Here is a 25,445-nt window from a genome sequence, read left to right as displayed (position 1 = left end):
ATCAATCAAAATCCATAAATTATCATATAAATGCGTATCGTATTACCATTTCGTGTATTTTTTAGTCAATAATAAAAAGGCAACGTAGTATGGAAAACAAAAAGTTGACTAAGGTATTCATGAGCTAAATTGGGTCCAAACTAGGCCCAAAATTCATACCATATTGGCTGGTTAGGTTTTTTCGAAAAGTAGTCCCGTAATACGTTTTTTGCAGAAAAGCAAATATTTTTTTTTTAAATTAACCCACTTTTTACGTTTCTGGACGAAAATACCTTTAATAAAGATATTTTTTTTCTTTTCTCTATCAAAACGCATGTGTTTTTTTTATTTTTTTGGTTGCTTTTCGTTTTCTTATTACTTTCCCTTTCGTCATGGGGCTTCTTTCAACTTTCCCTTTCAACAGTTAGGGTTTCTTTCTATTTTCCCTTTTGAAAAGCTCAATCACTATCACCACCCAGAGGTAGAGGAAAGATACACCATCGTCGTCGTCGATCGCTCTGGTCCAACCTCTCGTTCACCGCCGTCATCTTCTTCACACCGCCGTTGTCTTTGTCACGCCACGTCGTCCAACCAAGACAAGTCTTCCAAGGAAGAGATAGAGAGGTAGGCAATAGGCATAACTTAAACCTGGAGCCGATGGGTCTCGCTTTTGGTATTGTGTTTGTTATTGTTAATAAGGTTGGGTTTGTAATACGTATTATGCATCTGATTAACATTTTTTTTTTCAATTTTTAAGAGGTTACCAAAATAATTATAAACCTTTGCTTTCTTTGTTTTCTAGATTTTCTTTTGCTTACTTTCTTCTCTTGATTTCTAAACCTTTGTCAATATTTATTCAGTGAAGAGCTGGTCTCTTTGGAAATATCTAAATGTTATGTGGAAACAATTTAATCCCATTTTCATATTCATTCATTAAAAAAAATAAAAAAATGTTACTAGAAATGGAGCAGTAACTTTGAAAAGAACTCTCTCCATTTCACAATTCCTCTGTTTTATTTATTTATTTATTTTCCTCCGTTACTTTATTTTCTTTTATTTGTTGCCAAGTGTTTGAAAAGTAATTGAATGCTGCGGTGTAGATAGCTAATGTTACATTTACTATTTAAATATGTAAATTTTGGAGAGCAGATTGAAAAATGGAATGTGATTCAAGAAGGAGAAAAAAAAACAAAAAATTGAAAATTGGAATAGCATTTTTCTTATTATGAATCAAGATGTGGATAAATAATACAATATTCAATAAGTTTGATTTGTTCACGCACTTCTCCATTTATCTAATGTCCACATTTCAATGACAAATTATAATTTCTTGTTATTTCTGTTTTGTTCCTCGTTAAAGAATCTAATGGTTTCTGGCTAGTGGTATTATGGACTTCCAGCTATAGTCTTGTTGACTTGATAACGAAATGCATCATTTAAAATCTTGTTATTGCATCTAGAATTTCTTTCAGTGATTCATTAGTTTTTCAAATTCTAATCCCATTATTTTGTTTCATGTACCCTGCATTTGATCAAACCACTAAGGAAATGAAGTATAATTTCAGTTTGGAATTTTTGAGTGAGTGAATCTAATAATAGATCACCTTCTGCCTTGGGGTCATTTTCTGGTTTTAGCAAGAGATTGTCTTATTCCCTGGTCAATTTTCTACTGGAAAAGAGGTGGTTTGGTCTAGATGATCATATATCCTGCACTAGGTGGTTAGACTGAATTTACATTTCTTTGTTAATAACCCAACCCTTTTTCTTTTTACTCCCTTATCTTTCACAAATAAAAGTACAAAGCAAACAATATACAATTTGGCATTGGAATGAAAGCTTATTTTCGTCCATGTGTATACATATACATATATATATATATATATATATATGTAGAAAAACTATTGTTTTGAGTTTGAGACCATAATTTAAATAAATTATACAACATCCTAAATTTTGTATTTTTCTTAGTTTTTGCAGATGTTTGGTTTAGTTTATGGCTGTTGATCAGTAGGGTCCTCATGATTGGCACTATCTTAGAACTTAGAAACTTATTGGATCAAAATGCTACATGTTGAAAGGAGAGAAACTTTAACAGTAAGGTTTTGAAATCAATTTTAGACTTAAAAATATCTTCTACTAAAACTTAAACATCAACTAGTAGGAGGGAAAAATCATTAGAAAACACAAACTTATAAGAAGTCCCAACTTTTTTTTTGAAATAAAATGTGCTAACACATGGAAAATATTTTGGAAGCTCTAATCATTTGGTTGTTGGGAATATGATCAAGGAAGGAACAAATTAGACAACTCATAAACTATTAGTCTAGATATAATTCTTTTAATCAAATCTAACGTATGTGACCTTTAAGTTGCTTACATTCTAGTATAAGCAATTTGTTCTATCCACATGTGAGCATGAGGTCTTTTCTTTTTTCATTTTTTTACATGAAATTCATCAATATCATTAAGATGAAATAGCAGTACATGAATTCAGCAAAATGAAATTAGAATATTATGAGTTAATCATGATAGTGCCTCCTCTATCCAGGTATCATACTGAGACACATCGAGAGAATAATGAGTAAACTCATTGAGTAGAGCTGTATTAGACCCTGTCAATCTCTTTTTTAAACTTGCAATTTTTTCACCTAATTATTTTTTCTGATGCACTCTAAGCCATGTGTTATATTATCTATAGACCATGGTCCACAAAAGCTTTTTTCTTTTTATTAATATTTTTATTTTTTAGGGGAAATTTGATGAAAGGATCGTAGAATATTTGAAAGCCAATTGCTTGTGAAACTGAACCTTAATTAAAGTATCAAAGTAAAGTACTTTTTTGGTAATAATATATAAGAATAGTTATTGATACATATAATTCTTTTAAGTTATTACTTTGTTTTCATCTTAATGAAATCAGAGAGTATTACTCAAAGATGTGAAAATTTATAACTTTGAATTATTTTTCTTTTTTTTTTTCCTCTCATATTAATAGAAAATTTAAAATATAGTCATTTTAGATCTAACAGATTTAGATTTTTTATTCTATTTTCAATGAATTTAGGTCTTTTCCTACCTCAGTGTTTATTTAACTTTCACATTGATAATAATAATCTGTCGGTTACTTTTTATTTTTTATTTTGCGTGTATGAAGTTGGTTTTCATCTTCTTCTTCTTCTTCTTCTTCTTATTATTATTATTTCTGTTCATTCTTTGCTCATTTTAGAAACATCTATGACAAGCTGATTGCTTTTGTATTATTATTTAAGTATTTGATGCCTTTTATTCTTTCATAGAAGCTAGAATCTATAAATTACCTGGGCATGTATCTATAAAAATTGTCAGAGTTGTATAGTGATATTATTGTTGTGATTAATAAATGTTTTATTGTAAATTCGTTTCAGTTTAGTTAATTCATTTTAGTTAAACTAAGAAATACATAAATTTTTAAGTTTTGTTACTAATATTGATTTTTTATATTTTTCAGCATTATCGGAGCAAGTGACGAACCGAGCAGAAAATTGAAGCATAGAATTTGTGTTCGTAGAGTTACAAGTGTATACTGAGAAAATTACACACACGCTTACAGAGATAGAGAAAGAGAGAGATATATAAATAGATAGAGAAGCATTGGTGGCAGCTTGTTCCCCATTAATGTAAGTTGCTTATTTAAACAAAATAGAAAATATTATGCAAACTAATTAATGAGATATAAACTAAAGATTTAAAATTAACTTCAAAAAGCCTTTTTTCATTTGGGATTAAATTCTAAAAAAAAAAAATTCCTAATAAATCTTCCACCGTCGCGTAGAAAATATAATATCTAAAATATGAAATAATTATCAAAACATATTAAACCATAACATTAAATTAAAACTTCCTAATTCGAAGCATAAGACAATGGATTTGTACATCTCTGTCTATAATGTTCAACACCACCGCATCGGCTATATCTACGTCCAATAACATCTTCACATTCGGATGGTATGTGTTGTATCCTTGGCCTACCGGTTTGCCTACGTGTCCATCTCGGTGGAAGAACAATACGACTTGCCATGTCATATGGAGTAGACCTGGCAATTTGGATCATGACACGACGACACGACTCAAAAACGACACGGAATAAATGGGTTTGGTTCATAATCGGGTCAATCCGTTTAACACGATTATTATTCGGGTTGACTTGTTTAACTCGAAATTGACCCGTTCAACCCGACACGATTATATACCTATTACAACCCATTTAAATTTAATTTTAAATTAATATTTTATCACTAATATAATATTTAATAACTAAAAAATATTATAAATTAAAAATTTTATAAAAATAATTTTCTATTACTAATTTTTTAAAAACAAAAAATGCATCTTTAATAAAACAAAAACATAAAAAAAAAATTCGGGTTAATAGGTTAGTTTTCAGGTTAATAGATCAATTTAAGGTTAACGGGTTAATAAGTCAGCACGACCCGTTAAAATAATCGTGTTAAACGGGTCGTGTCGTGTTGATCTGTTTATAAACAGGTCGGGTTAGTGTTTTAGGTACCTGACACGATTAATAAATGGGTTGTGTTCGGGATAGGCATTTTTGACACGATTATTAAACGGGTTGATACGAACACGACCCACCAACACGAATTGCCAGGTATAATATGGAGTATACCATTATTTTTCATCTAACACAGGGTAAATAGACTTAGCATAAGATGCATGATATGCATCTGCGGTGTAGTAACGAGAACACATGCTATAAGGAGCAATTTTGCGTTCTCTACAAACGGTAATACAATAATCATAAAGATATTGATCAAGATCGAAGATTTTATATGAGCATATTTTTTATTGGAGATTAATTATATCCCTCAAACTCCCACTTTATATAAGAAATTCATGCATACTAACGGCCTTCACACGTAATCCGATAGACTCTAAATTTTTTAATTTGAATAAAACCACTTTTGTAGTAAATTTCTAAAGAATATAAAATTAATTAATATTTATATACCTTTTTTGGTGATAGTAAACTTTAATTTTTCCAATAGTTAAGTTAATAAATATGAATTAATTAGTGTCCTCACAAGTCACATGATTGACTTTCAAAAAAATTTTCAACCCATATATTTAATTTTCTGATAATCCAATTTCTAACCCAAAAGAAAAACATTTGAAAAAAGAAAAAAAGAAAAAAAAAATCTATACAGGCTATAAGGTGGGAAAAATAGAGATATGTTAGATTCTTTCACACACAGATAGTGTTAATAAACTGTGCACTCATTTCTTTATAAGCTGTAGGTAGACACAGACAAAAGAAAGACACTTACCAAACGAACCCAAGCAAATTCATCGAAACCCCAGAACCCAATAAAACCCTTTTGTTTTCGTTTTCCATTACGAGGGTATTTATGGCAATTTGAACACTTACCGTACAACCACCCATCCTTATGATAGCCTCCGGTACCGACGGCCACCCTTATATGGCGGCGGCGGCGTCGGAAGGTACTTGGTCACGGCGGCGGCACCATTCAACGTTGCCGTCGCCGTTACGGCCTTGGCTGGCTTCACACTGATCATGGCCTTGTTCTACACGGCCAGTAGGTTAAAAAAAAAAAAAAAGCAATGGAATTTCTCTGAGCTTTGTTTCGGAAACCCTAAACCCAATGAAAAATTAATATGTCAACCACCAAATGTTTCGATTTTTTTTTAATTTGTTATCTGGGATTTTGTTTGTTTGTTTGTTTGTTTGGATGTTTTTGCTTTTTTTTTTTTTTTTTTTTTTTTTATACAACCTTGTATAAGCTTCTATAGAGGAAAGCTGTTCGACGAAGCCAACTTCGTCGTCGAATTCCTCTCCTTCTTCTTCTTCGTCATCGTCGTCGTCGTGGATTCATTTGCGTTCGGTTCTATTCGTTGTTACTTCTTCTTCCCCAGCTTATTGTTCCTCCTCTGATTGGTGAGTCTCTCTATCTCTTTCTCTCTCTGTTCCTCTAATTAAAGCTTTCTTTGTTTCTGTAATTGCACTCATATTTTCTATGCTTTTCGGTAATTTTTCATTTATTTCGATTCAGATCTCGATCTTGGAGTGTTCAGTGAACACTCGGTCGTATTTTCACTACCCTGTTTGCTCAATCAAGTTGCTTTAGCGGGTTTTTCCATTTTTTATGTTTTAGTTTTAGTCAAGTCTATCAATCATTTGGGTCACCTAGTTAAGCGCTTCTTTTGGTTTTTGCTTTTAACTTCGCATTGGCCTTTTAGACTTACAGAAACTTTTGTACAGGATGATCAGAAATTCACAAATGGGTATTTGAATTGTGAACCTTATCTGGGTTTTTCACACGCAAAACATCAAGAAAAATGCACTAAATAAAAACTCTTAAAACAGCTAGAGGGGTATCTTTTTTTTTTCCCCTCTCTGTTTGACTGCCAATAACCACCCAAGAGATAAAAACAAAGAACACACGCAGACCACAATTGGCCTATACTTCATTGAATAAGGGAAACAATAGAAACAGAAAAGTGAAAGCCACCAAATTTCCAGATGGGTCTGCCAGTTTCAGTCCTATCTGGGTGAAAATTAACGTTGGAAACAACAGGACATGAGACGATTTCGATTCTCAGCAATGCTATATTTAAAGCTTAAACTTTTAAGTAACAACCATAGAAAGGAAAAGAAATTTTTGAAGGGGAGGGTTAGAGAGAAAGCCTATTGCATGTACTACAAATGAAGTGCAAAACTTTAAAAAACATACTTTGTAGTACACCAATTAAACTTTCCAACTATGGATGAACTATACTTAACCACATGTTATTTTTAAACTATAAAGCCCAATTCTTATGGTTGACTCATATCCTCTCTACTTTCTCTCTCTAAACATATAGATATACAGAGAGAGGGGTGGAGAGAGAGAGACAGAGAGAAGGAGGAGGTTGGTACTTGGTATGATGGTCTACATAGAATAGACGTAAAAGTATTGGAAGAAGAAGAATTTGGGCGTTGAGATAAGTTCTTTACATGAAAGTGGTATTTTTGAATTTTAAATTTTAAATTTTTAATAGGCTTGTGGCTTACAAACGATCAGAATCTCAAAATGGGAAATTTGGAGATATTAAAAAGATGAACTTTGAGGTCCAAAAAAACAGTCACAGACGTAACAGGACAAAAGGGTGATCGTGAAATCCTGCTATGTAAGGGAAAAAAATGAAAGAGACATAGAAAGATGAACAGAATGGTGGTGGGGTTGTATTCGATGTGGGACCCAAGAGGAATGGGGTTTTCTGTGATCTCCATTGATCCAATGGTAACCGTTGGCTGCTGGCCTCGCGTTGCATTGCATATCTATCTCCATCTCATTGTTGGGTGCGCAACAGTGACACCTTAGTGTGACAGGAGCGCATGTGTGTACGCTCCTCCATTGACTGCACAATTTTCTAATTGGACTTTTTATGTTTTTTTTTTCCTCCTTGTACGCCTCCCTTTGGATTTTTCTTGGTCTTGAGTCTTGACATTATTGGGTTTTGGTTGGCGTGTGTGAACTGTGCAGAGCAAGACATGCGACAGATCTGGGATTTCAGACCGTAAAGATGAAAAAGTCGCTCCTTTTTTTCTTATGCAAAAAGAGTAAATAAAATTAATTCATCGACATAAATTATTGTTATTTGTTTTATGATACATACATGATGTAGTATTATAATACAAGTTTTATTGTATTTTATGGGCAGTCTTTTTTTTTTTGCCCCAAAATTTTTTATGAATGATCATTTTCCATACCACATTTAATTGGAATAAAATCATTTTATAACTCCAAATGAACAACATATAAATAATGATCATAAATTGCTCTTCATGTTATTATATTCATTTATTAAAATATTTTTGTGTTGAATATCAACTCCCTATAAAAACTTAAAATATCTTACATTCATAATATTTATAATGAGTCATTTATCCAAAAATTATAGATAAATTTTTGTCCGGAATTTCTTCAATTACAAGTAGTAGACCACTTTTTGTTGTTTAATCACATTTAATCTTAGGAAAAAAAATATATCTTGATTCGTGTAATTAAAAAAAAAAATTCTGAATAAAAATTATTTCGAATTTCCGAGTGAGAAATCCATTAATAGATCATATATAATATATCTAGAGAGAGAATCTAGTGATTGCAAAAGAAATGTCATTTGCATATGGAATGAATGTGATTTGCGAAGGATGGTATATTAAATTAACAATTTTTTGTTTTTGTGTTTTTTGATTGATAATATTATTTTAACATTTTAATATATACTACAAGATGCTTACACATGCAAAAAAGTTTATAAGAACATGGTGTTACTGATATGATGATGATGTGCCAGCACCTTCTACCATAATATGTGTTATAAAATATGAATTCTACCTTGTAATTCTTATATACAATGGAGGGTCTGTTTATTTATATGTGACAACTTGAGGTAGAGCTGACGATGCAGAATCCCCATACTTCTTTTTTATTTTTATTTTCTGGTCTGTTTTTCAATGGTTGCCTTTTGTTTTTATTTCATCACATTAACTGCTCTATTATATGTACGGATGATGATTTGTAATTCCAAAGTTGAGAAATTAATGTTATTTATATCCACCTTTGAGTATCTCTTTCTCACTGTAAATTCTATTATTGATTTTATTATTCAGCAAAATTCCAATGAATAATTTTGCTAAATAAATAAAAAATTTCAATCCCAATTTGAACCATTATACTAAATAAATAAATTTGTTAAACGTATAAGATAATATTTTTTAATATAAAAATAGATCAATTAATCCATAATTTTTCGTAAGTAGTAAGTTAATTAATTAACCAATTGAACAATGATCTTTTTGCATTTATCAATGAGATTTTATATTAATTATTTTTAATTTATTTTTTGATTGAATGGTGATCAATCTTGTCACTGTAGATTTGACGAAGACTGATTAATTTTTTATTTAATATATATATTATATGGTTTTTCAAATTAATAAATATTTATTTATTAATAGATCAATAAATTATTAATTTATTGGTAAATTAATAATCTTTTTAAATAATTTTTTTTTTACACTCACATAGATATCCATTTACAGAGGTTTTACTGTAACTTAATTCCTAATATTATCATTAGCAATTGTGCATATATTTTTACACACTCTTTATAGATTTGTTACCTTATATATATATATATATATATATATTTTCAATATATCTCCCTCTTTTTAAGTAAACGCTGAATTTTTTTGAAAGTAAAATCCAAAAATTCGAATGTATATGGTATAAATTAAACTAATTCCTTACTATTTTTACATAATAATAATGGATGGTTTATAAGACTTGCGTTCTATTGTTTAAGAGCTAAGAATATGCTTAAAGAGTAGTCAAAACTCAAAAGTTGTATTTAAAAAGTCATAGAACTATTTTTCTAAAAGATAAAGATTCATCTATAAGGCATATGTAATATCCCAATCCCAGTTACATATTTCATAATATTTGGCATTTTTTTATTTGTTTTTTATTCTTTTTGTGGTAGTTTCAAACTGGGATGTGCCGATTTCTTTGAACTGTCCTAAATAAAATGATTTTGAGATCATTCAGAATACCTTGAAGATTTCTATTGTCATACTATTATTATTTTGAAAGTCAAGATTTCTATTATCTTATTTACTTTGGAATTTACTTTGGAATGTACTTGTTATCTATATAATAATTTATAACTTTTTTTTTTTAGCGTTAGTTTTTTAGTGAATAATAAAAAGGCAACGTATACGGAACAAAAAGTTGTCTAAGGTATTCATGGCCTTAATTGGGTCCAAACAAGGCCTAAAATACACACCTATTGGACCGTTTACAATTGAAGCCCAACAAAGCCCAAAGTACAATATTCGACGACATGAATTTACTGAATCAATCAAACCGACGTCGTTACTTGCACCTCTATAATCCATCCAGAAGAGTCGGTTTTCTTCCTTGCTCGTTAAGAACCAAAAAGACCGAAAGCAAGACCATAGGGACAGAAAAAATAAGTAAATATATAATAATAATAATAATAATAATAATAATGATAATAAAAAATAAATAAATAAAATCCAAAAATCAGCTACTTCTTCGAGCAACCCTTTGTCTCTCTCTCTCTCTCTCTCTCTCTCTTTATCTCTCTGGTGACGCTGAATTAGGGATCAAAATGGGGGGTTCATCGGAGACGAAGTTCTTGCAGGAACTGATATTATACGCCGCGAGCGCCGCCCTGAGTTGCTTGGTATTGTTCGCGGGGCTCCGACACCTCGACCCGAATCGCGAGGCCTCCAAGAAAGCTCTCGAACACAAGAAGGAAATCGCCAAACGCTTGGGTCGTCCTCTTATTCAAACCAATCCTTATGAGGTAACGCCTTTTTTTTCTTCCTTTTTTGTCATTACAGTGCCTTTTGCCCCTTCGTTTTGCTCCAAGACTTGTAGTGTTTATAATTATTTATGGGTATGTGTTATTTTTCAGTTTTTTATATTTTGAGTATTTGAATTTTAATTTGGGATTTTTGTTTAGAATGGAGATTGAAAATTTTGTTGTGGTGGATTAGATAGGGTTTTGGATTTTATTTTTCCCATGGAATTTGGAAGTGTTTCCCATGTACTCTCGAATTTTTATTCTTTGTCATTTTTAAACCCCTTTCAGTAAGAAAAGAGAGGGTCGGTTTATATGGGCTAAATACTTCGATATAAGCATGCAAAGTAATAAAGTTGGGAGGCTAGGCTCTAAGTTTGTAATGGAATTATAAGCCCCTTGATTTTTGGGGCTAAAACTGCTTGAGCTTAAAGAGTACGCAATAATAATATACAACCTTTACTGATTTTGTAAAAAGCTTGAACTGCTTTGTGGGAAACGAGACCTTTACATTAGATGAACTGGTTCTAGTTTAAACTATAGTTCAAATATGGTGTTGGTGTTTTACATTGCAAATCAATCAGTTACTAAAAGCTTTAGTAAGTGACCAATGATTTGGCTGGCAGTCATTATGCACGCAAAACACATAAGCTCTTTTTTCTAACTGGTATGCACTGTTCACCTTTCGTCTAATATTATGTTATTTTCCTGAAGTTGTGCAATATATTTTAACCTCCATGAGTGACTGTTTTTGACTCTTCTATTTTATTTGATTTTGCTTGAAATGTTTTATTTGTTGGCAAATGATTAGAGAATATAAGGTATTAAGTTTTCAAAGTTATGATGGTGTTTTATTATATAGATTTTTCATCGTTAACAGGATGTTATTGCTTGTGACGTTATAAACCCTGACCATATTGATGTGGAATTCAACTCTATCGGTGGATTGGAAACGATCAAACAAGCTTTATTTGAGTTGGTGATTCTTCCACTACGGAGGCCTGACCTGTTTAGCCATGGAAAGCTTCTTGGCCCACAAAAAGGGGTCTTGTTATATGGACCACCTGGTACTGGAAAAACCATGCTTGCAAAAGCTATCGCAAAAGAGTCGGGTGCTGTTTTCATTAATGTGAGGATATCAAATCTTATGAGCAAATGGTTTGGTGATGCTCAAAAACTTGGTGAGTGTTGACCATATATCAGTTTATAATTTGCCTTTTGTATTTTAGTACTATTATGCATACGAGTTAACTCCTTAGTCATACAAAGATAAAAGAACCAAATGGATGGAGTCTTATGTGGGTACTTTTTGTGATTGATTTTGTTCTGTGTTGTGCGCTTATAGATGAAATGCAAATCTGTGGTTTGCTTTCTTGCTCTTATATTCCTTCCTAAATGTGATTCTTTGATGTAATATTTACTGTTAATTCCCAACTATGCTTTTGCAGTTGCTGCTGTGTTCTCCTTGGCTTATAAACTCCAGCCTGCTATCATATTCATTGATGAGGTAGACAGTTTCTTGGGTCAGCGCCGAAACACTGATCATGAAGCATTAACAAACATGAAAACTGAGTTCATGGCTTTATGGGATGGCTTTACAACAGATCGTGAGTGTTTACTCTTATATCAATGATTTATGTTTCTTTGATTTCTCTTGTTTTAAGAAAAGCGAGAGTTAAAGTAGTTTCTGCATAAGATTTTTATAGCTAAAGTTTATTTGCGTGGTATCTCTTCGTAAAAGATATTCTGAAATAGTCTTCTATTTGACAATTTGAATTTGATGTTCTTCCAGAGAATGCTCGGGTTATGGTTCTTGCTGCAACTAACCGCCCATCAGAGCTTGATGAAGCAATACTTAGGCGTCTTCCTCAAGCTTTTGAAATTGGGATACCTGACCGCAGGGAGAGAGCTGAGATACTAAAGGTGATTTTGAAGGGTGAAAATGTCGAAGACAACATTGACTATGACCATATAGCTAGCTTGTGCGAGGGTTGTACTGGTTCAGATCTGCTCGAACTTTGCAAGAAAGCTGCTTATTTTCCTATCAGGGACCTACTGGATGAAGAGAAGACTGGAAAACGTTCTGTTGTGAGTACATCATATGTGATTTTGTTATCATTTCCTTCCTTATACGATTGAATTTACTTCTCTCCACCTCTGTATCAGATAAGATATCTTATCACTTTACATAACAGAAGCTCTCTTGCAAAGTAGACTGATATTTTTAGTATACATAGAAACTGCTACTTTGTAGTTCCAAAGGTTACCTGAAGTCTTACTAGTTGTGATGCATTTGTGAAAAGTTTCTTCTCTCATATTGATTATCAGTACATTTTTTAGCATAAAAAAATTAATTATCTCTGAATCTTTTTAATAGCTAATCTTTCGCCTCATACTGTCCACAGATTCATTGACTTTCTAGATCAGAGATATTCTTCAGCAACAGTCATATCATAATTTAGTATTTTCACTTTTCGTGCGCTTAGGGACTGCCAAAAGTTATAGTTGTACTTCTTTTACAGTTGCAACATAAATAATACTGAATAATAATAAGGGCTTATATTCTAAAATGGATTTTTCTTGTATGCTAAGAATTTATATTAGCATGGAGCTTATTAGGATTTGACACTATATGGGTTTGGCTAAATTTTATGCTTCTGTTTCAGGCACCGAGGCCATTGTCACAGTCAGATTTGGAAACAGTTATTGGCACTTCAAGGAAAACAAAGGTAGCTGCAAGTGAATTCACTGGATTAAACTCGCAATCTTCAGGGTGGTCAAGGAGTGGGGAGTCAGGTGATTATCCTGTTCAAGCTGCAATAAGTGAGCTCTCTAGGCTTGTGGTCTCCCAAATCTTGAACATTCAAACAGATGCCCAAGACCCTTAAAATCCTGACTCCTCTCTATTCCCGAGGTCTGTTTCTTTCTTTTGACCTTATAAGCAGTACCTCTTAGGCAGTTAGTTTCTATTAAGACTTGACAGTTGACAATACACGGTTTAAAGCTATTAATCAAATTTCAATTTTTTTGGGTCTTGTACTTGGCTTGTTATGGCCCATTAGCTATTACATCCACATCCAACATATATATATATATATATATATACATATACATATACATATACACATAAAGAGAGATATTTTACGGTGCTAGTTGTCTTCATGTGGATTGTATTAAAAATTAATATTTTATGAAAAAAAAAAATGTTGGTTTTGCCGTGTATGTGGATACAGAAAAGTCGATTTAAAAAAAAAAACAAAAGAAAATATCGGTTTTTTTATGCGGTCTATATGCAAATAGTTCGCATTATAAAATCACTGTATATATGTTGGTTTTTTATGTTGGTTTTTTATGAGATCTGAATGCAAATAGTCCCTAAATCACTGTATATATATAATATTTCGTATATGTTTTGAAGAAGTTAACTGTTTACAAAAAATATATATATATATATATATATATAATGTGTGTGTGTGTGTGTGTGTGTGTGTGTGTGTGTGTGTGTGTGTGTTGACTATAGTAATGAAACCTTGTACCCTTAAAGCTTCATCTATCAGTCATCCCTGTTCTGCATTATCCATCCATTAATGTTACCTGATTTGCATTAATTACTTTTGCATCTCATTTGCCAAAGCTTTAATGCTGCTCTAAATCTCCCTTATTTTGTACACACACCCATGAATCGTTGGTTTGAAGCCTTTTCTTGTTTGAAGCCTTTTCTTAACACCTCGAAACTCTTTTTAAGTTTCGTTTGATGGCGGCATTTTAGTATTTAACTCGTTGCTGCATTTGTGTCTGACGAGACGTTACGAATTTTCTAACGTTCAAAAAAGTAGTCTGCACGAAAAGTGAAATATAGAAGGATGTATTTGAAATTACAAAAACTTTAATGGTATCTAAGCAAAAAACATAAAAAGGTACCTTCTCCGAAGAGACTCTTTTAAAGTTCGAACTTTTCTCTACAATCCGTGATTTACCATTTTTTATATTGGAAAATTCCATTTAGACCCCCTAACGTTTAGTATAATTACAAATTATACACGCAATTTTAGTATAATTTCATTTACCACCCTTATCGTTATCATTTTCCGTTAGATTTCAAAGAGAAAGGATAATATTGTAATTTGACTTTTAAAAATTAATTGCACGACATTTAATGTATAGAGAAACGTGCAAATCTTTATTTTTTACCCCAAAAAATATAGGCCCCTCATCTCTTTCTCGTTCTCACTCTCACTCCCTCACACACATTTATAGTTTTAATTCATTTTACATTTAATATATATATATATATATATATATTTCTTTTTCATTTAAATTCAGTTGTGGAGGTGTTGGAATTCCCACCAGTAGCATTTCCTGGTAATAAATTTGAACCCGTTGATGATTCTTAGAATGAGCTTGCCGGAGTGGCGATGAAAAGTTCGCCGGAGCTACCCACCTGAGATTTGGGATTGGCGGACCAAACCACGACGGTGACGTTTTGTGGGATTTTGCTTTACCAGATTGAGAAGGTGTAGAGGTTTGGGCTTTTGGGTAGTTGTCGGAAACCGGCGGCGAAGTTGGAGTTGGGAGAGAGAGGTGTTTTTCTTGTCGGTGGGACTCCATGGGAAGTTTGAGAAGGAAAAGAAGGAAGATGATGATTGATTGTTCTGAGCAGAAGATGGTGATGGGTTAGAGAGAAGGAAGACAGAGAAGATGAAGAAGAGGAACACTGAAATGGAAGACATGGTGGTTTTTTTTTTTTTTTTTTTATTTTAATTGTTTTGGTTGGTTGTGAAAATGGGAGGTTTTGATTAGTACAGGAAGAAGAAGGTTTGCTGGTTTGGTTTTAATGGCCGATGCTTTTTTTTTCCGATTGATTGAATTTGACTTCTCTGCCGTGCATTGACCGCATAGACCATTGACTTAACATCAATCTTCCCTTGAAGAAAAGAAACTGTGTCCAAAGCCGCCATGGACAGAAATTAATTAACAAAGTTGTTAAAAGTAATTTTATTTATTATATTTGATGGTCGAATATTTCATTTTTGAAAATTTTGTTCATCCTTCTCATATATATATGCATATATGTTGTATAGTTTAAAATTTTAATTTAATAATAGCTTATTTTGTTTAAAATTTATTTTACAAGGAATGTGAACGAAATTTATTTATATTTAGAAGTTGAAGAGGGTAATTTTGATATTTAAGATGCCATATAGGAGAGAGAAAACGGTTTGATGGATGGATTTCATCCGTAAGGGGGCTGAATGTAATATTCAAAATCTGAGGGATTAGATCTGAATTATGACAAACCTCAGGGGAGGTATATGGAATTTTCCCTTTTTATATATGGGGATGATTGAGCCCATATATTAAATAAATAAATTTGTTAAACGTATAAGATAATATTTTTTAAAAAACCATATAGGACTCATTAAATATATAAATTAATAATTGATTAAACTTATAAAAAATATATTATATATATAAATGTTTACCATATATAATAATAATAAAAAAATTAATATTTTTTTCCAAAATATGTACATAAAGTTTTTGTTTTTTTTTTTTAAATGTACAAGAAAAGGGAATAAGATTTGAAATAAAACTAGATCAGTTGATCTATGATTTTTCACAAGTAGTAAATTAATTAATTAATCAATTAAACAATGATCTTTTTGCAGCTCTCAGTGAGATTTTTCTATGAGCAGACTTTATTTTACGTATGGTGAAATTTTTTATATTAATTATTTTTTATTTATTTTTTGATTGAATGATGATCAATCTTGCCATCGTAGATTTGACCAAGACCGATTGATTTTTTATTTAATATATATTATATAGTTTTTTAAATTAATAAATATTAATTTATTACAATAAATTATTCATTTATCGCTAAATTCAAACCTTTTTAAATAAATAATTTTTTACACTCCCATATATATCCATTTACAAGGTTTTACTGTAACTTAATTCTTAATATTATCATTGGCAATTGTGCATATATTTTTATACACTTTTTATAGATTTATATATATATATATATATATATAGTTTTTCTATGGTCAAATCGGTCCTGACAAATATGAAACGATCCAAAACATAGAAAAATATCCAGTGATTGAATTTTAAAAAGTTTCACAAATGACTTAGATTATTTCTTATCACACGATAGAATTAATTTCGTGACAATTTATATTCTTTACTATTTTTTAACACATATATATATATATTGTTTTGCAATATATCTCCCTCTTTTTAGGTTAACACCGAATTTTTTTGAAAAGTAGAATCCAAAAATTCGAGTGTATACGGTATAAATTAAACTAATTCCTTATTATTTTTACATAATAATAATACATGGTTTATAAGAATTGCGTTCTATTTTTTAAGAACTAATAATATGCTTAAAGGGTAGTCCAAACTCAAAAGTTGTATTTAAAAAGTCATAAAACTATCTTTCTAAATGATAACGATTCATCTACAATGATGAGGCATATGTAATATTTCAATTTTGGGTATATTCAATTTAAAGTTTGAAAGATTTTAAAAGTGTTCAAAAATATAGAGGTATTTGATCTAGATCTTAAAAAAATCTAATGCAAATCAAATAATATTCAATTCAGATTTTAATAGATTTTATAAAATTCTTTTAACTCTAATGGTATTAAAAAAATTATTAATTTTAAAATATTTTAAAAAATGATGAATTTTAATGGATTTGAAAAGATTTTAACAATGAAATTGTGAATAAAATTGTCGATATAAAATTCAATTTTGCATCTAAATTTTTCGTTGGATTCTTATAAATTTTTTATGAAATTTATGGAATTCTATAATAATCTATCAAATCCTTTAAACTCTATAATTCATTTTAAATTCATTAAACTCTAAATTGAAAACACTCTTTAAGAATATATTTAAAGATAGTCAAAACTCAAAAGTTGTATTTAAAAAGCCATAGAACTATTTTTCGAAAAGATAAAGATTCATCTACAATGATAAGGCATATGTAATATCCCAATCCTAGTTACATATTTTATAATATTTGGAAGTTTTTTATTTGTTTTTTATTATTTTTGTGATAGTTTCAAACTGGGGTGTGCTGATTTCTTTGAACTATCCTGATTAAAATGATTTTGAGATCATTCAGAATACCTTGAAGATTTCTAGTATCATATTATTATTTTGAAAGTCAAGATTTCTATAATCTTATTTACTTTGGAATGTATATGTTTTCTATATAATAATTTATAATTTTTTTTCTTCGTTTTTTTTTTTTTTTTTTTGGTTAGTTTTTAGTGGATAATAAAAAAGGCAATGTAATACGGAAAAAAAAAAAGTTGGCTGAGGTATTAATGGGCTAAGTTGGGTCCAAACTAGGCCCAAAATGCACACCCCAGTGGCCCGTTTACAATTGAAGCACAACAGTGCCCAAAGCACAATATTCGACGACATGAATTTACTTAATTACTCAAAACCGACGTCGTTACTTGCACCTTTATAATCCATCCAGAAGAGTCGGTTTTCTTTCTTGTTAAGAACCAAAACCTGTTTTTCTGATTGGAATCTAATTATCTTCGTCCATACTTTTTCACCTCAAATTAAATATTTAAACAAAAAAAATCACTTTTTCAAAATTCAAAATAATTAGATTCCAAACTTTTACTTTATGGAAATATGCCACTAAAAATATGCCACAAAAAAGACCGAAAGGAAGAAAATAGGAAAAGAAAAAAAGAAAAAAATATATAATATAATAATAAAAAAAATCCATAAATCAGCAACTTCTTCGAGCAACCCTTTGTCTCTCTCTGTGTGGTGACGCTAAATTAGGAATCAAAATAGGGGTCCATCAGAGATGATGTTCTTGCAGGAACTGATACTGTACACTGCGAGCACCGCTCTGAGTTGCTTTTACTTTATGCAAATATGCCACTAACTTTTACTTTATGCAAATAATCCGCCAAAAAGACCGAAAGCAAGAAAATAGGAAAAGAAAAAAAGAAAAAATAAAATAATATAATAATAAAAAAATCCATAAATCAGCAACTTCTTCGAGCAACCCTTTGTCTCTCTCTGTGTGGTGACGCTAAATTAGGAATCAAAATAGGGGTTCATCAGAGATGATGTTCTTGCAGAAACTGATATTGTACACCGCGAGCGCCGCTCTGAGTTCCGTGGCATTGTCCGCTGCGCAACGACACTTCAACCCGAATCGCGAGGCCTCCGAGAAAGCTTTCGAACTCAAGGAGAAAATCGCTAAACGCTTGGGTCGTCCTCTTATTCAAACCAATTCTTATGAGGTAACGCATTTTTTGTTTTTTTTTTTTTTGGTCGTTACTGTGCCGTTTGCTGCTTCGTTTTGGAAGGCTAGGCTCTAAGTTTGTATTGGAATTATAAGCCCCTTGATTTATTGCGGCTAAAACTGCTTGAGCTTAAACAGTACTTAATAATCATATACAACCTTTACTGATTTTGTCAAAGCTTGAAATGCTTTGTGGGAAATGTGACCTTTACATTAGATGAACGGGTTCTAGTTTAAACTATAGTTCAAATATGGTGTTGGTGTTTTACACTGCAAATCAATCAATTACTAAAAGCTTTGGTAAGTGGCCAGTGACTTTTGACAGGTAGTCATTATGCACGCAAAACGCATTAGCTCTTTTTTCTAACTGGTATGCACTGTTCGCCTTTCGTCTAATATTATGTTATTTTCCTGAAGTTGTGCAATATATTTTAAACTCCATGAGTGACTCTTTTTGACTCTTCTATTTTATTTGATTTTGCTTGAAATCTTTTATTTGTTGGCAAATGATTAGTGAATATAAGGTATTGAGTTTTCAAAGTTATTGTGGTGTTTTATTATATAGATTTTTCATCGTTAACAGGATGTTATTTTTGGTGACGTTATAAACCCTGACCATATTGATGTGGAATTCAACTCTATCGGTGGATTGAAAAAGATCAAACAAGCTTTATTTGAGTTGGTGATTCTTCCACTACGGAGGCCTGACCTGTTTAGCCATGGAAAGCTTCTTGGCCCACAAAGAGGGGTCTTGTTATATGGACCACCTGGTACTGGAAAAACCATGCTTGCAAAAGCTATCGCAAAAGAGTCGGGTGCTGTTTTCATTAATGTGAGGATATCAAATCTTATGAGCAAATGGTTTGGTGATGCTCAAAAACTTGGTGAGTGTTGACCATATATCAGTTTATAATTTGCCTTTTGTATTTTAATATTATTCTGCATACGAGTTAACTCCTTAGTCATATAAAGATAAAAGGACCAAATGGATGGAGTCTTATGTGGGTACTTTTTGTGATTGATTTTGTTCTGTGTTGTGGGCTTATAGATGCAGTGCAAATCTGAGGTTTGCTTTCTTGCTCTTATATTCCTTCCTAATTATGTTTCTTTGATGTAATATTTACTGTTAATTCCCAACCATGCTTTTGCAGTTGCTGCTGTGTTTTCCTTGGCTTATAAACTCCAGCCTGCTATCATATTCATTGATGAGGTGGACAGTTTCTTGGGTCAGCGCCGAAGCACTGATCATGAAGCATTAACAAACATGAAAACTGAGTTCATGGCTTTATGGGATGGCTTTACAACAGATCGTGAGAGTTTCCTCTTATATCAATGATTTATGTTTCGTTGATTTCTATTGTTTTAAGAAAAGCAATAGTTAAAGTAGTTTCTGCATAAGATTTTTATAGCTAAAGTATATATGCGTGGTATCTCTTCGTAAAAGACACTCTGAAATAGTCTTCTATTTGACAATTTGAATTTGATGTTCTTCCAGAGAATGCTCGGGTTATGGTTCTTGCTGCAACTAACCGCCCATCAGAGCTTGATGAAGCAATACTTAGGCGTTTTCCTCAAGCTTTTGAAATTGGGATACCTGGCCGCAAGGAGAGGGCCGAGATACTAAAGGTGATTTTGAAGGGTGAAAATGTCGAAGACAACATTGACTGTGACCATATAGCTAGCTTGTGTGAGGGTTGTGCTGGTTCAGATCTGCTTGAACTTTGCAAGAAAGCTGCTTATTCTCCTGTCAGGGACCTACTGGATGAAGAGAAGACTGGAAAACGTTCAGTTGTGAGTACATCATATGTGATTTTGTTATCATTTCTATATACGATTGAATCTATATCAGATGACATATCTTATCACTTTACATAACAGAAGCTCTCTTGCAAAGTAGACTGATATTTATAGTATACCTAGAAACTGCTACTTTGTAGTTCCAAAGGTTTCATGAAGTTACTAGTTGAGATCAGTGATGAAAATATCAATATAAATAGAAATATCAAAGTTATAATTTTATGAAAATATAGATGGAAATGTTGATATCGACAAAAATATCGATAAATTATAGAAACTGTAAATATTTAATTTAAAAAACAGATTTTTGCATATGAAATAATTAATATAGTAAAATTATATAAAAAATTATAATAATTAGAATATAATAATCATAAAACAGTTCCTACATATTACAAATTATTGTAAGTAAAAAAATTACCGTGTTTATTAGCACTAAAATATAAAAAAAATTAATAAATAATATTAAGATATATGAAAATTTTAAATATAATTCATAATAAGTCATCAATAGCAAAAAAAAAAAAAAAAACTCTTTGATATTTCAAAAATAGTTGTTTATTTATTTCTAATTAAAATAAAACATATAAATTGTTAATAGATTTATTAACGTAAAATAATTTAATAAAAAAAATATTGTAGGAATGGAAAATTTTCAAAAATCTTAATAGAAAAAAATTAAAGGTTCTAACTTAAAAAGAAATAAAATATATAATTGACATATTTAATTAACTAATAATACATACTTATTGATTTATTAAATTTTATTAATTATTTTAGTTTTTAAATAGTATTAATTTTGTAATTATATTATATAAATTAATTATAATTTAAGTTAGTTAAATAAATAAAAATGGTTCAGTTGACAAAAAAAGTGAATAAAAATTTTTATTATATTAAAGTATTTATTTTTGCTTTAGTTAAAGATAAAGAATAAAATATCAGTTTTATAATTAAATTGAATGTGTTATATAACATTTAAAAAATACATTTGAAACAAAAAAATAGAAAATGAAAAAAAAGATGAAAGAAGCTTTTCGTACTGATAATATGTTAATAAGTTGCAAAATTAATGGACAATCTTTTTATGTAAATTTGTTTTGGAAAAGTTAAAAGACACGTGTTAGATGAAGAAATGGGCGAGTGAATGGGACGAGTGCTGCTAGCAGTTTTCTGTTTTTCAGTCTTAGCTGAGGCCGTCTTTTCTCTCTCTCTGGTAATTCATCGCTCACAGCCTGAAAAATCTTTATTTTTTTGGTCCTTCGAATCCTCAGAGCAAAAGTTTTAAGCTGGGTTTGAAAAAGAAAAAATACCGAAAGAGATGAGAAAGAGAGAAAGCCAAGATGGGTATGGGGAAGAGAAACACCGAAAGAGATGAAAAGGAGAGAAAGTTGAGATTTCCATCGGATTTTCACCGAGACAATCGAAATTTTCATCTGATTTCCATAAATAATCATTCGAAATCTGAGATTTCCATCGATTTCAGTCGACAACGTAGATATTTTACGACAAACGATGATATTTCGACGACATAGATTTTTTTTTTTCTCCTCTGTCGATGTCGTCGGTCACCGAAATCCGACATTGTCGTCGATATTTCGAACTTCCCATATTGATTATCAGTACATTTTTGTAGCATAAAAAAATTAATTATGTCTGAATCTTTTTAATAGCTGATCTTTCACCTCATATGGTCCACAGATACATTGACTTTCTAGATCATAGATATTCTTCAGCAACAATTATATCATAATTACTATTTTCACTTTTCATGCACTTAGGAACTGCCAAAAGTTATAGTTGTACTTCTTTTACAGTTGCAACATAAATAATAATGAATAATAATAAGGGCTTAGATTCTAAAATGGATTTTTCTTGTATGCTAAGAATTTATATTAGCTTGGAGCTTATTAGGATTTGACAATATATGGGTTTGGCTAAATTTTATGCTTCTGTTTCAGGCACCTAGGCCAATGTCACAGTCAGATTTGGAAACAGTTATTGGCACTTCAAGGAAAACAAAGGTAGCTGCAAGTGAATACACTGGATTAAACTCGCAATCTTCAGGGTGGTCAAGGAGTGGGGAGTCAGGTGATTATCCTGTTCAAGCTGCAATAAGTGAGCTCTCTAGGCTTGTGGTCTCCCAAATGTCCAACATTCAAACAGATGCCCAAGACCCTTAAAATCCTGACCCTCTCTATTTGCGAAGTCTGTTTCTTTCTTTTGACCTTATAAGCAGTACCTCTTAGGCAGTTAATTTCTATTAAGAGGGTTTAAAGCTATTAATCAAATTTCATTTTTTTTGGGTCTTGTATTTGAAACTTGGCTTGTCATGGCTTATTAGCTATTATATACACATACACATATATATGTATATAATATTTCATATATGTTTCGAAGATGCTGACTAGTGTTTACCAATATATATGTATGTGTGTGTGTGTGTGTGTGTATTAACTAGTAATGAAACCTTGTACCGTTAAAGCTTCATCTATCAGTCATCCCTGTTCTGCATTACCCATCCATTAATGTTACCCGATTTTAATTAATTACTTTTGCATCACATTTGCCAACTTTAATGCTGCTCTAAATCTCCCTTGTTTTGCACACACCGCCATAAATCGTTGGTTTGAATCCTCTTCTTAACACCTCGAAACTTAAAACACCTCGAAACTCTTTTTAAGTTTCGTTTGATGACGGCATTTTAGTATTTAACTCGTTGCTGCTTTCGTGTCTAACGAGACATTGAGAAGTTTCTAACGTTCAAAAAAGTAGTCGGCATGAAAAGTGAAATATAGAAGGATGTATTTGAAATTACAAAAACTTTAATGGTATCTAAGCAAAAAACATAAAAAAGTACCTTCTCCAAAGAGATTCTTTTAAGTTCAAACTTTTCTCTACAACACTTAATTTACTCTTTTTTTTTTTTTCCCCATTGGAAGGCTTGTTTTTTAACTTCTGTCTTAGGTTTCCAAATTTCATAACTTATTTAGAATTTACAGCTGCTTTTGTATTAAACCTAACATAGTTTGTAAAAATAAGCATTTATCTATAATTCTCAATTCATATATATGTATATATGTTCTATAATTAATAAAAGAATTTTGCAGTAAAAAATAATGGAACAAGATGCATGGTGAAGCAGGAGAAATTTTAAACCGAAATGGTTTGGGAATTGCTACAGCCATAAATGATGAAGGCCAAGTAGGAAGTAGCTGGCAGGGGAGTCAATGATACTGGGTTTTTGAAGTTGAGGTAGCCGGAATCAAAGACAGCCATTAAAGTGAGTTTGATGACGGCTCTTTAAAAGTTGGAAAGCCTTTACAGCATCATCTCCCATACTTTTAATATGAAACAGGACCACATTTTCATTGCAAAAGCAAAGCTTTTTTTGTTACTGAAATGATAATAAAAGAGAAGAAGACAAAGGAAAGTGGTAAAGAGTATAGTAAGAGGCAAAGAAGATGTGAAAACACAATGACATTTCAAACACATTTCGTGTCCTTTCAATCAAATTTTTTTTTTTTTTTGGTTCCTATCCATGTTTTGGTGCTGTAAAGATTAATAAGTACATTGTAGCTCTTGTTGAAACTGTTATTTGGATGAAATATAATTAGTTTCATTTTTCTTTGCTTTCTAGATTATAAAGAAGTGATATCCCTTTGAAGATATGCTCAACTAAGACCATGATTTCATATGATGACCATATCCTATGGTGGGGTTTCATGGAGATTGAAGTGCCTGAAGATTTTGTACTCTTTCGTTGCAACCGAACGAACACATCACTTATGATTTCGTGATCAAAATCGTTGTTAAAAATATTTTTTGTGGTTAGTAATTCTCATTGCAACAAATACGCTTAGATAAATATTTTTGTCTGCATTCTTCAGGCTGAATATTTGTGATTATACGTTTAGTGTCTAGCACAAACAATTTTATACTGAATATATTTATTTATATTTCTTGTTTTGTTTAAACTAAGGCTCTTCAAACATAGACTACTAGTCGCTTTGTGGTTTATGTTTGACAATTAATTTGTTTAACTTGCCATGTTGATCATATTGAAAAATAAACCTTCTTTACAACTTGTTTAACAAACCCAATTGACCAATTTGTTCACAGGTGTCTTTGTTTGTGTACTATTCCCAAGTTATTCTAATTTTTTATATATTAAAGAGGATAAACAATGATGCTGTGGGACACTTTGAAATGGCCAACTGGTTATTTCCTTGTCTCATACTTTTAAAGGCAATCCAACATAGTTTCCTACATGAAGCTATTGAAAATTATTCTCACACTGCTTGGTCAGTTCCTTTCTTTTTCCTTCGCCAACTATATTGAATTCGCAAAAAAAAAAAGAAAAGGAAAACACTGCAAATGTCATTTTGAGCCAAATTTTGGAGAGGGTTAGGCCAAATATGAGTCATATTTTGTGAAAAGCTATCACCATAGGATTAGGCAGGATTAAGGAAATCCATCGCTTTTTTATTTTTTTTTATTTTTAAGTTTTTGTCTTTATCCTATAATAACAAGAACAGGTAGGATATGGAACGTAAGGCAAATTAAACAAAAACTAAATAAATAAATAAATATAAATAAAAAACGTATGAAAATTTTGTAAATCAAAAGGAAAACCCCAAAATTAGGAATCTTTTTAGACAACATCACTTTAGTTGCACCTAACAGGTTTGTTGGGTCACAAGTTAACCATAATCCATAATTTTCCTTATTAAAACAAATTAGACTGACACATAATAAAAGCCTATTAATCATCATATAGAAATTGGCTAGTAGTTATAGCTAGCCATGCATGTCTCTGGGTCAAAACCATTGAATAAAAGTGCAAAAAATGCAAAAAAAAATGGAAATACCATTAGAGTAATATTCTTTTTTTTTTTTTTTTTTTTGCTGAAACCATTAGAGTAATATTCTTTTTTTTTGCTGAAACCATTAGAGTAATATTCAACAAAAATGAATATAATATAAATTA

At 31.1% G+C, this 25,445-nt stretch overlaps 2 protein-coding genes and 1 long non-coding RNA gene across 5 annotated transcripts; all 3 read left to right on the top strand.

Annotated features, from left to right (window-relative positions):
• Positions 1 to 5,111: 5,111 nt before the first annotated feature.
• Positions 5,112 to 7,717, top strand: LOC132804947 (uncharacterized). The gene is made up of 2 exons (XR_009640254.1): positions 5,112 to 5,929; positions 7,518 to 7,717. It is a non-coding gene; the product is annotated as an uncharacterized LOC132804947 (long non-coding RNA).
• A 2,339-nt stretch (positions 7,718 to 10,056) lies between these two features.
• Positions 10,057 to 15,402, top strand: LOC107414999 (uncharacterized). 3 transcript variants are annotated; one of them, XM_048470187.2, is made up of 6 exons: positions 10,057 to 10,368; positions 11,246 to 11,546; positions 11,814 to 11,972; positions 12,158 to 12,453; positions 13,032 to 13,279; positions 14,689 to 15,402. In XM_048470187.2, the coding sequence occupies exons 1-5, from the start codon at positions 10,171 to 10,173 to the stop codon at positions 13,251 to 13,253; spliced, it is 1,176 nt and encodes a 391-aa protein (XP_048326144.1). In that variant the 5' UTR covers positions 10,057 to 10,170; the 3' UTR covers positions 13,254 to 13,279; positions 14,689 to 15,402. The 3 variants fall into 3 exon arrangements, with proteins under 3 accessions (XP_048326144.1, XP_048326143.1, XP_060675700.1); XM_048470186.2 differs by having other exon boundaries at positions 10,058 to 10,368; positions 14,760 to 15,402; XM_060819717.1 differs by lacking the exon at positions 14,689 to 15,402 and having other exon boundaries at positions 10,058 to 10,368; positions 13,032 to 13,400.
• Positions 15,403 to 18,058: 2,656 nt separating this feature from the next.
• LOC107414902 (uncharacterized) lies at positions 18,059 to 22,856 on the top strand. The gene is made up of 5 exons (XM_016023115.4): positions 18,059 to 18,656; positions 19,242 to 19,542; positions 19,810 to 19,968; positions 20,154 to 20,449; positions 22,417 to 22,856. The coding sequence occupies exons 1-5, from the start codon at positions 18,477 to 18,479 to the stop codon at positions 22,636 to 22,638; spliced, it is 1,158 nt and encodes a 385-aa protein (XP_015878601.3). The 5' UTR covers positions 18,059 to 18,476; the 3' UTR covers positions 22,639 to 22,856.
• Positions 22,857 to 25,445: the final 2,589 nt, after the last annotated feature.

This window comes from Ziziphus jujuba, chromosome 8 (assembly GCF_031755915.1).
Source record: "Ziziphus jujuba cultivar Dongzao chromosome 8, ASM3175591v1".
NCBI lineage: Eukaryota > Viridiplantae > Streptophyta > Magnoliopsida > Rosales > Rhamnaceae > Ziziphus > Ziziphus jujuba.
The sequence above is the reverse complement of the archived record's forward strand: the minus strand, read 5'-3'. Positions and strand labels throughout refer to the sequence as shown.

Bases quoted from the DNA above. Each gene is read 5' to 3' on its own strand.
- LOC107414999 (XM_048470187.2), top strand. From the start codon at position 10,171: ATGGGGGGTTCATCGGAGACGAAGTTCTTGCAGGAACTGATATTATAC. The intron at 11,547-11,813 runs GTGAGTGTTGAC...ATGCTTTTGCAG, and splicing joins TGGTGATGCTCAAAAACTTG to TTGCTGCTGTGTTCTCCTTG. The intron at 12,454-13,031 runs GTGAGTACATCA...CTTCTGTTTCAG, and splicing joins AGACTGGAAAACGTTCTGTT to GCACCGAGGCCATTGTCACA.
- LOC107414902 (XM_016023115.4), top strand. From the start codon at position 18,477: ATGATGTTCTTGCAGAAACTGATATTGTACACCGCGAGCGCCGCTCTG. The intron at 18,657-19,241 runs GTAACGCATTTT...CATCGTTAACAG, and splicing joins TTCAAACCAATTCTTATGAG to GATGTTATTTTTGGTGACGT. The intron at 20,450-22,416 runs GTGAGTACATCA...CTTCTGTTTCAG, and splicing joins AGACTGGAAAACGTTCAGTT to GCACCTAGGCCAATGTCACA.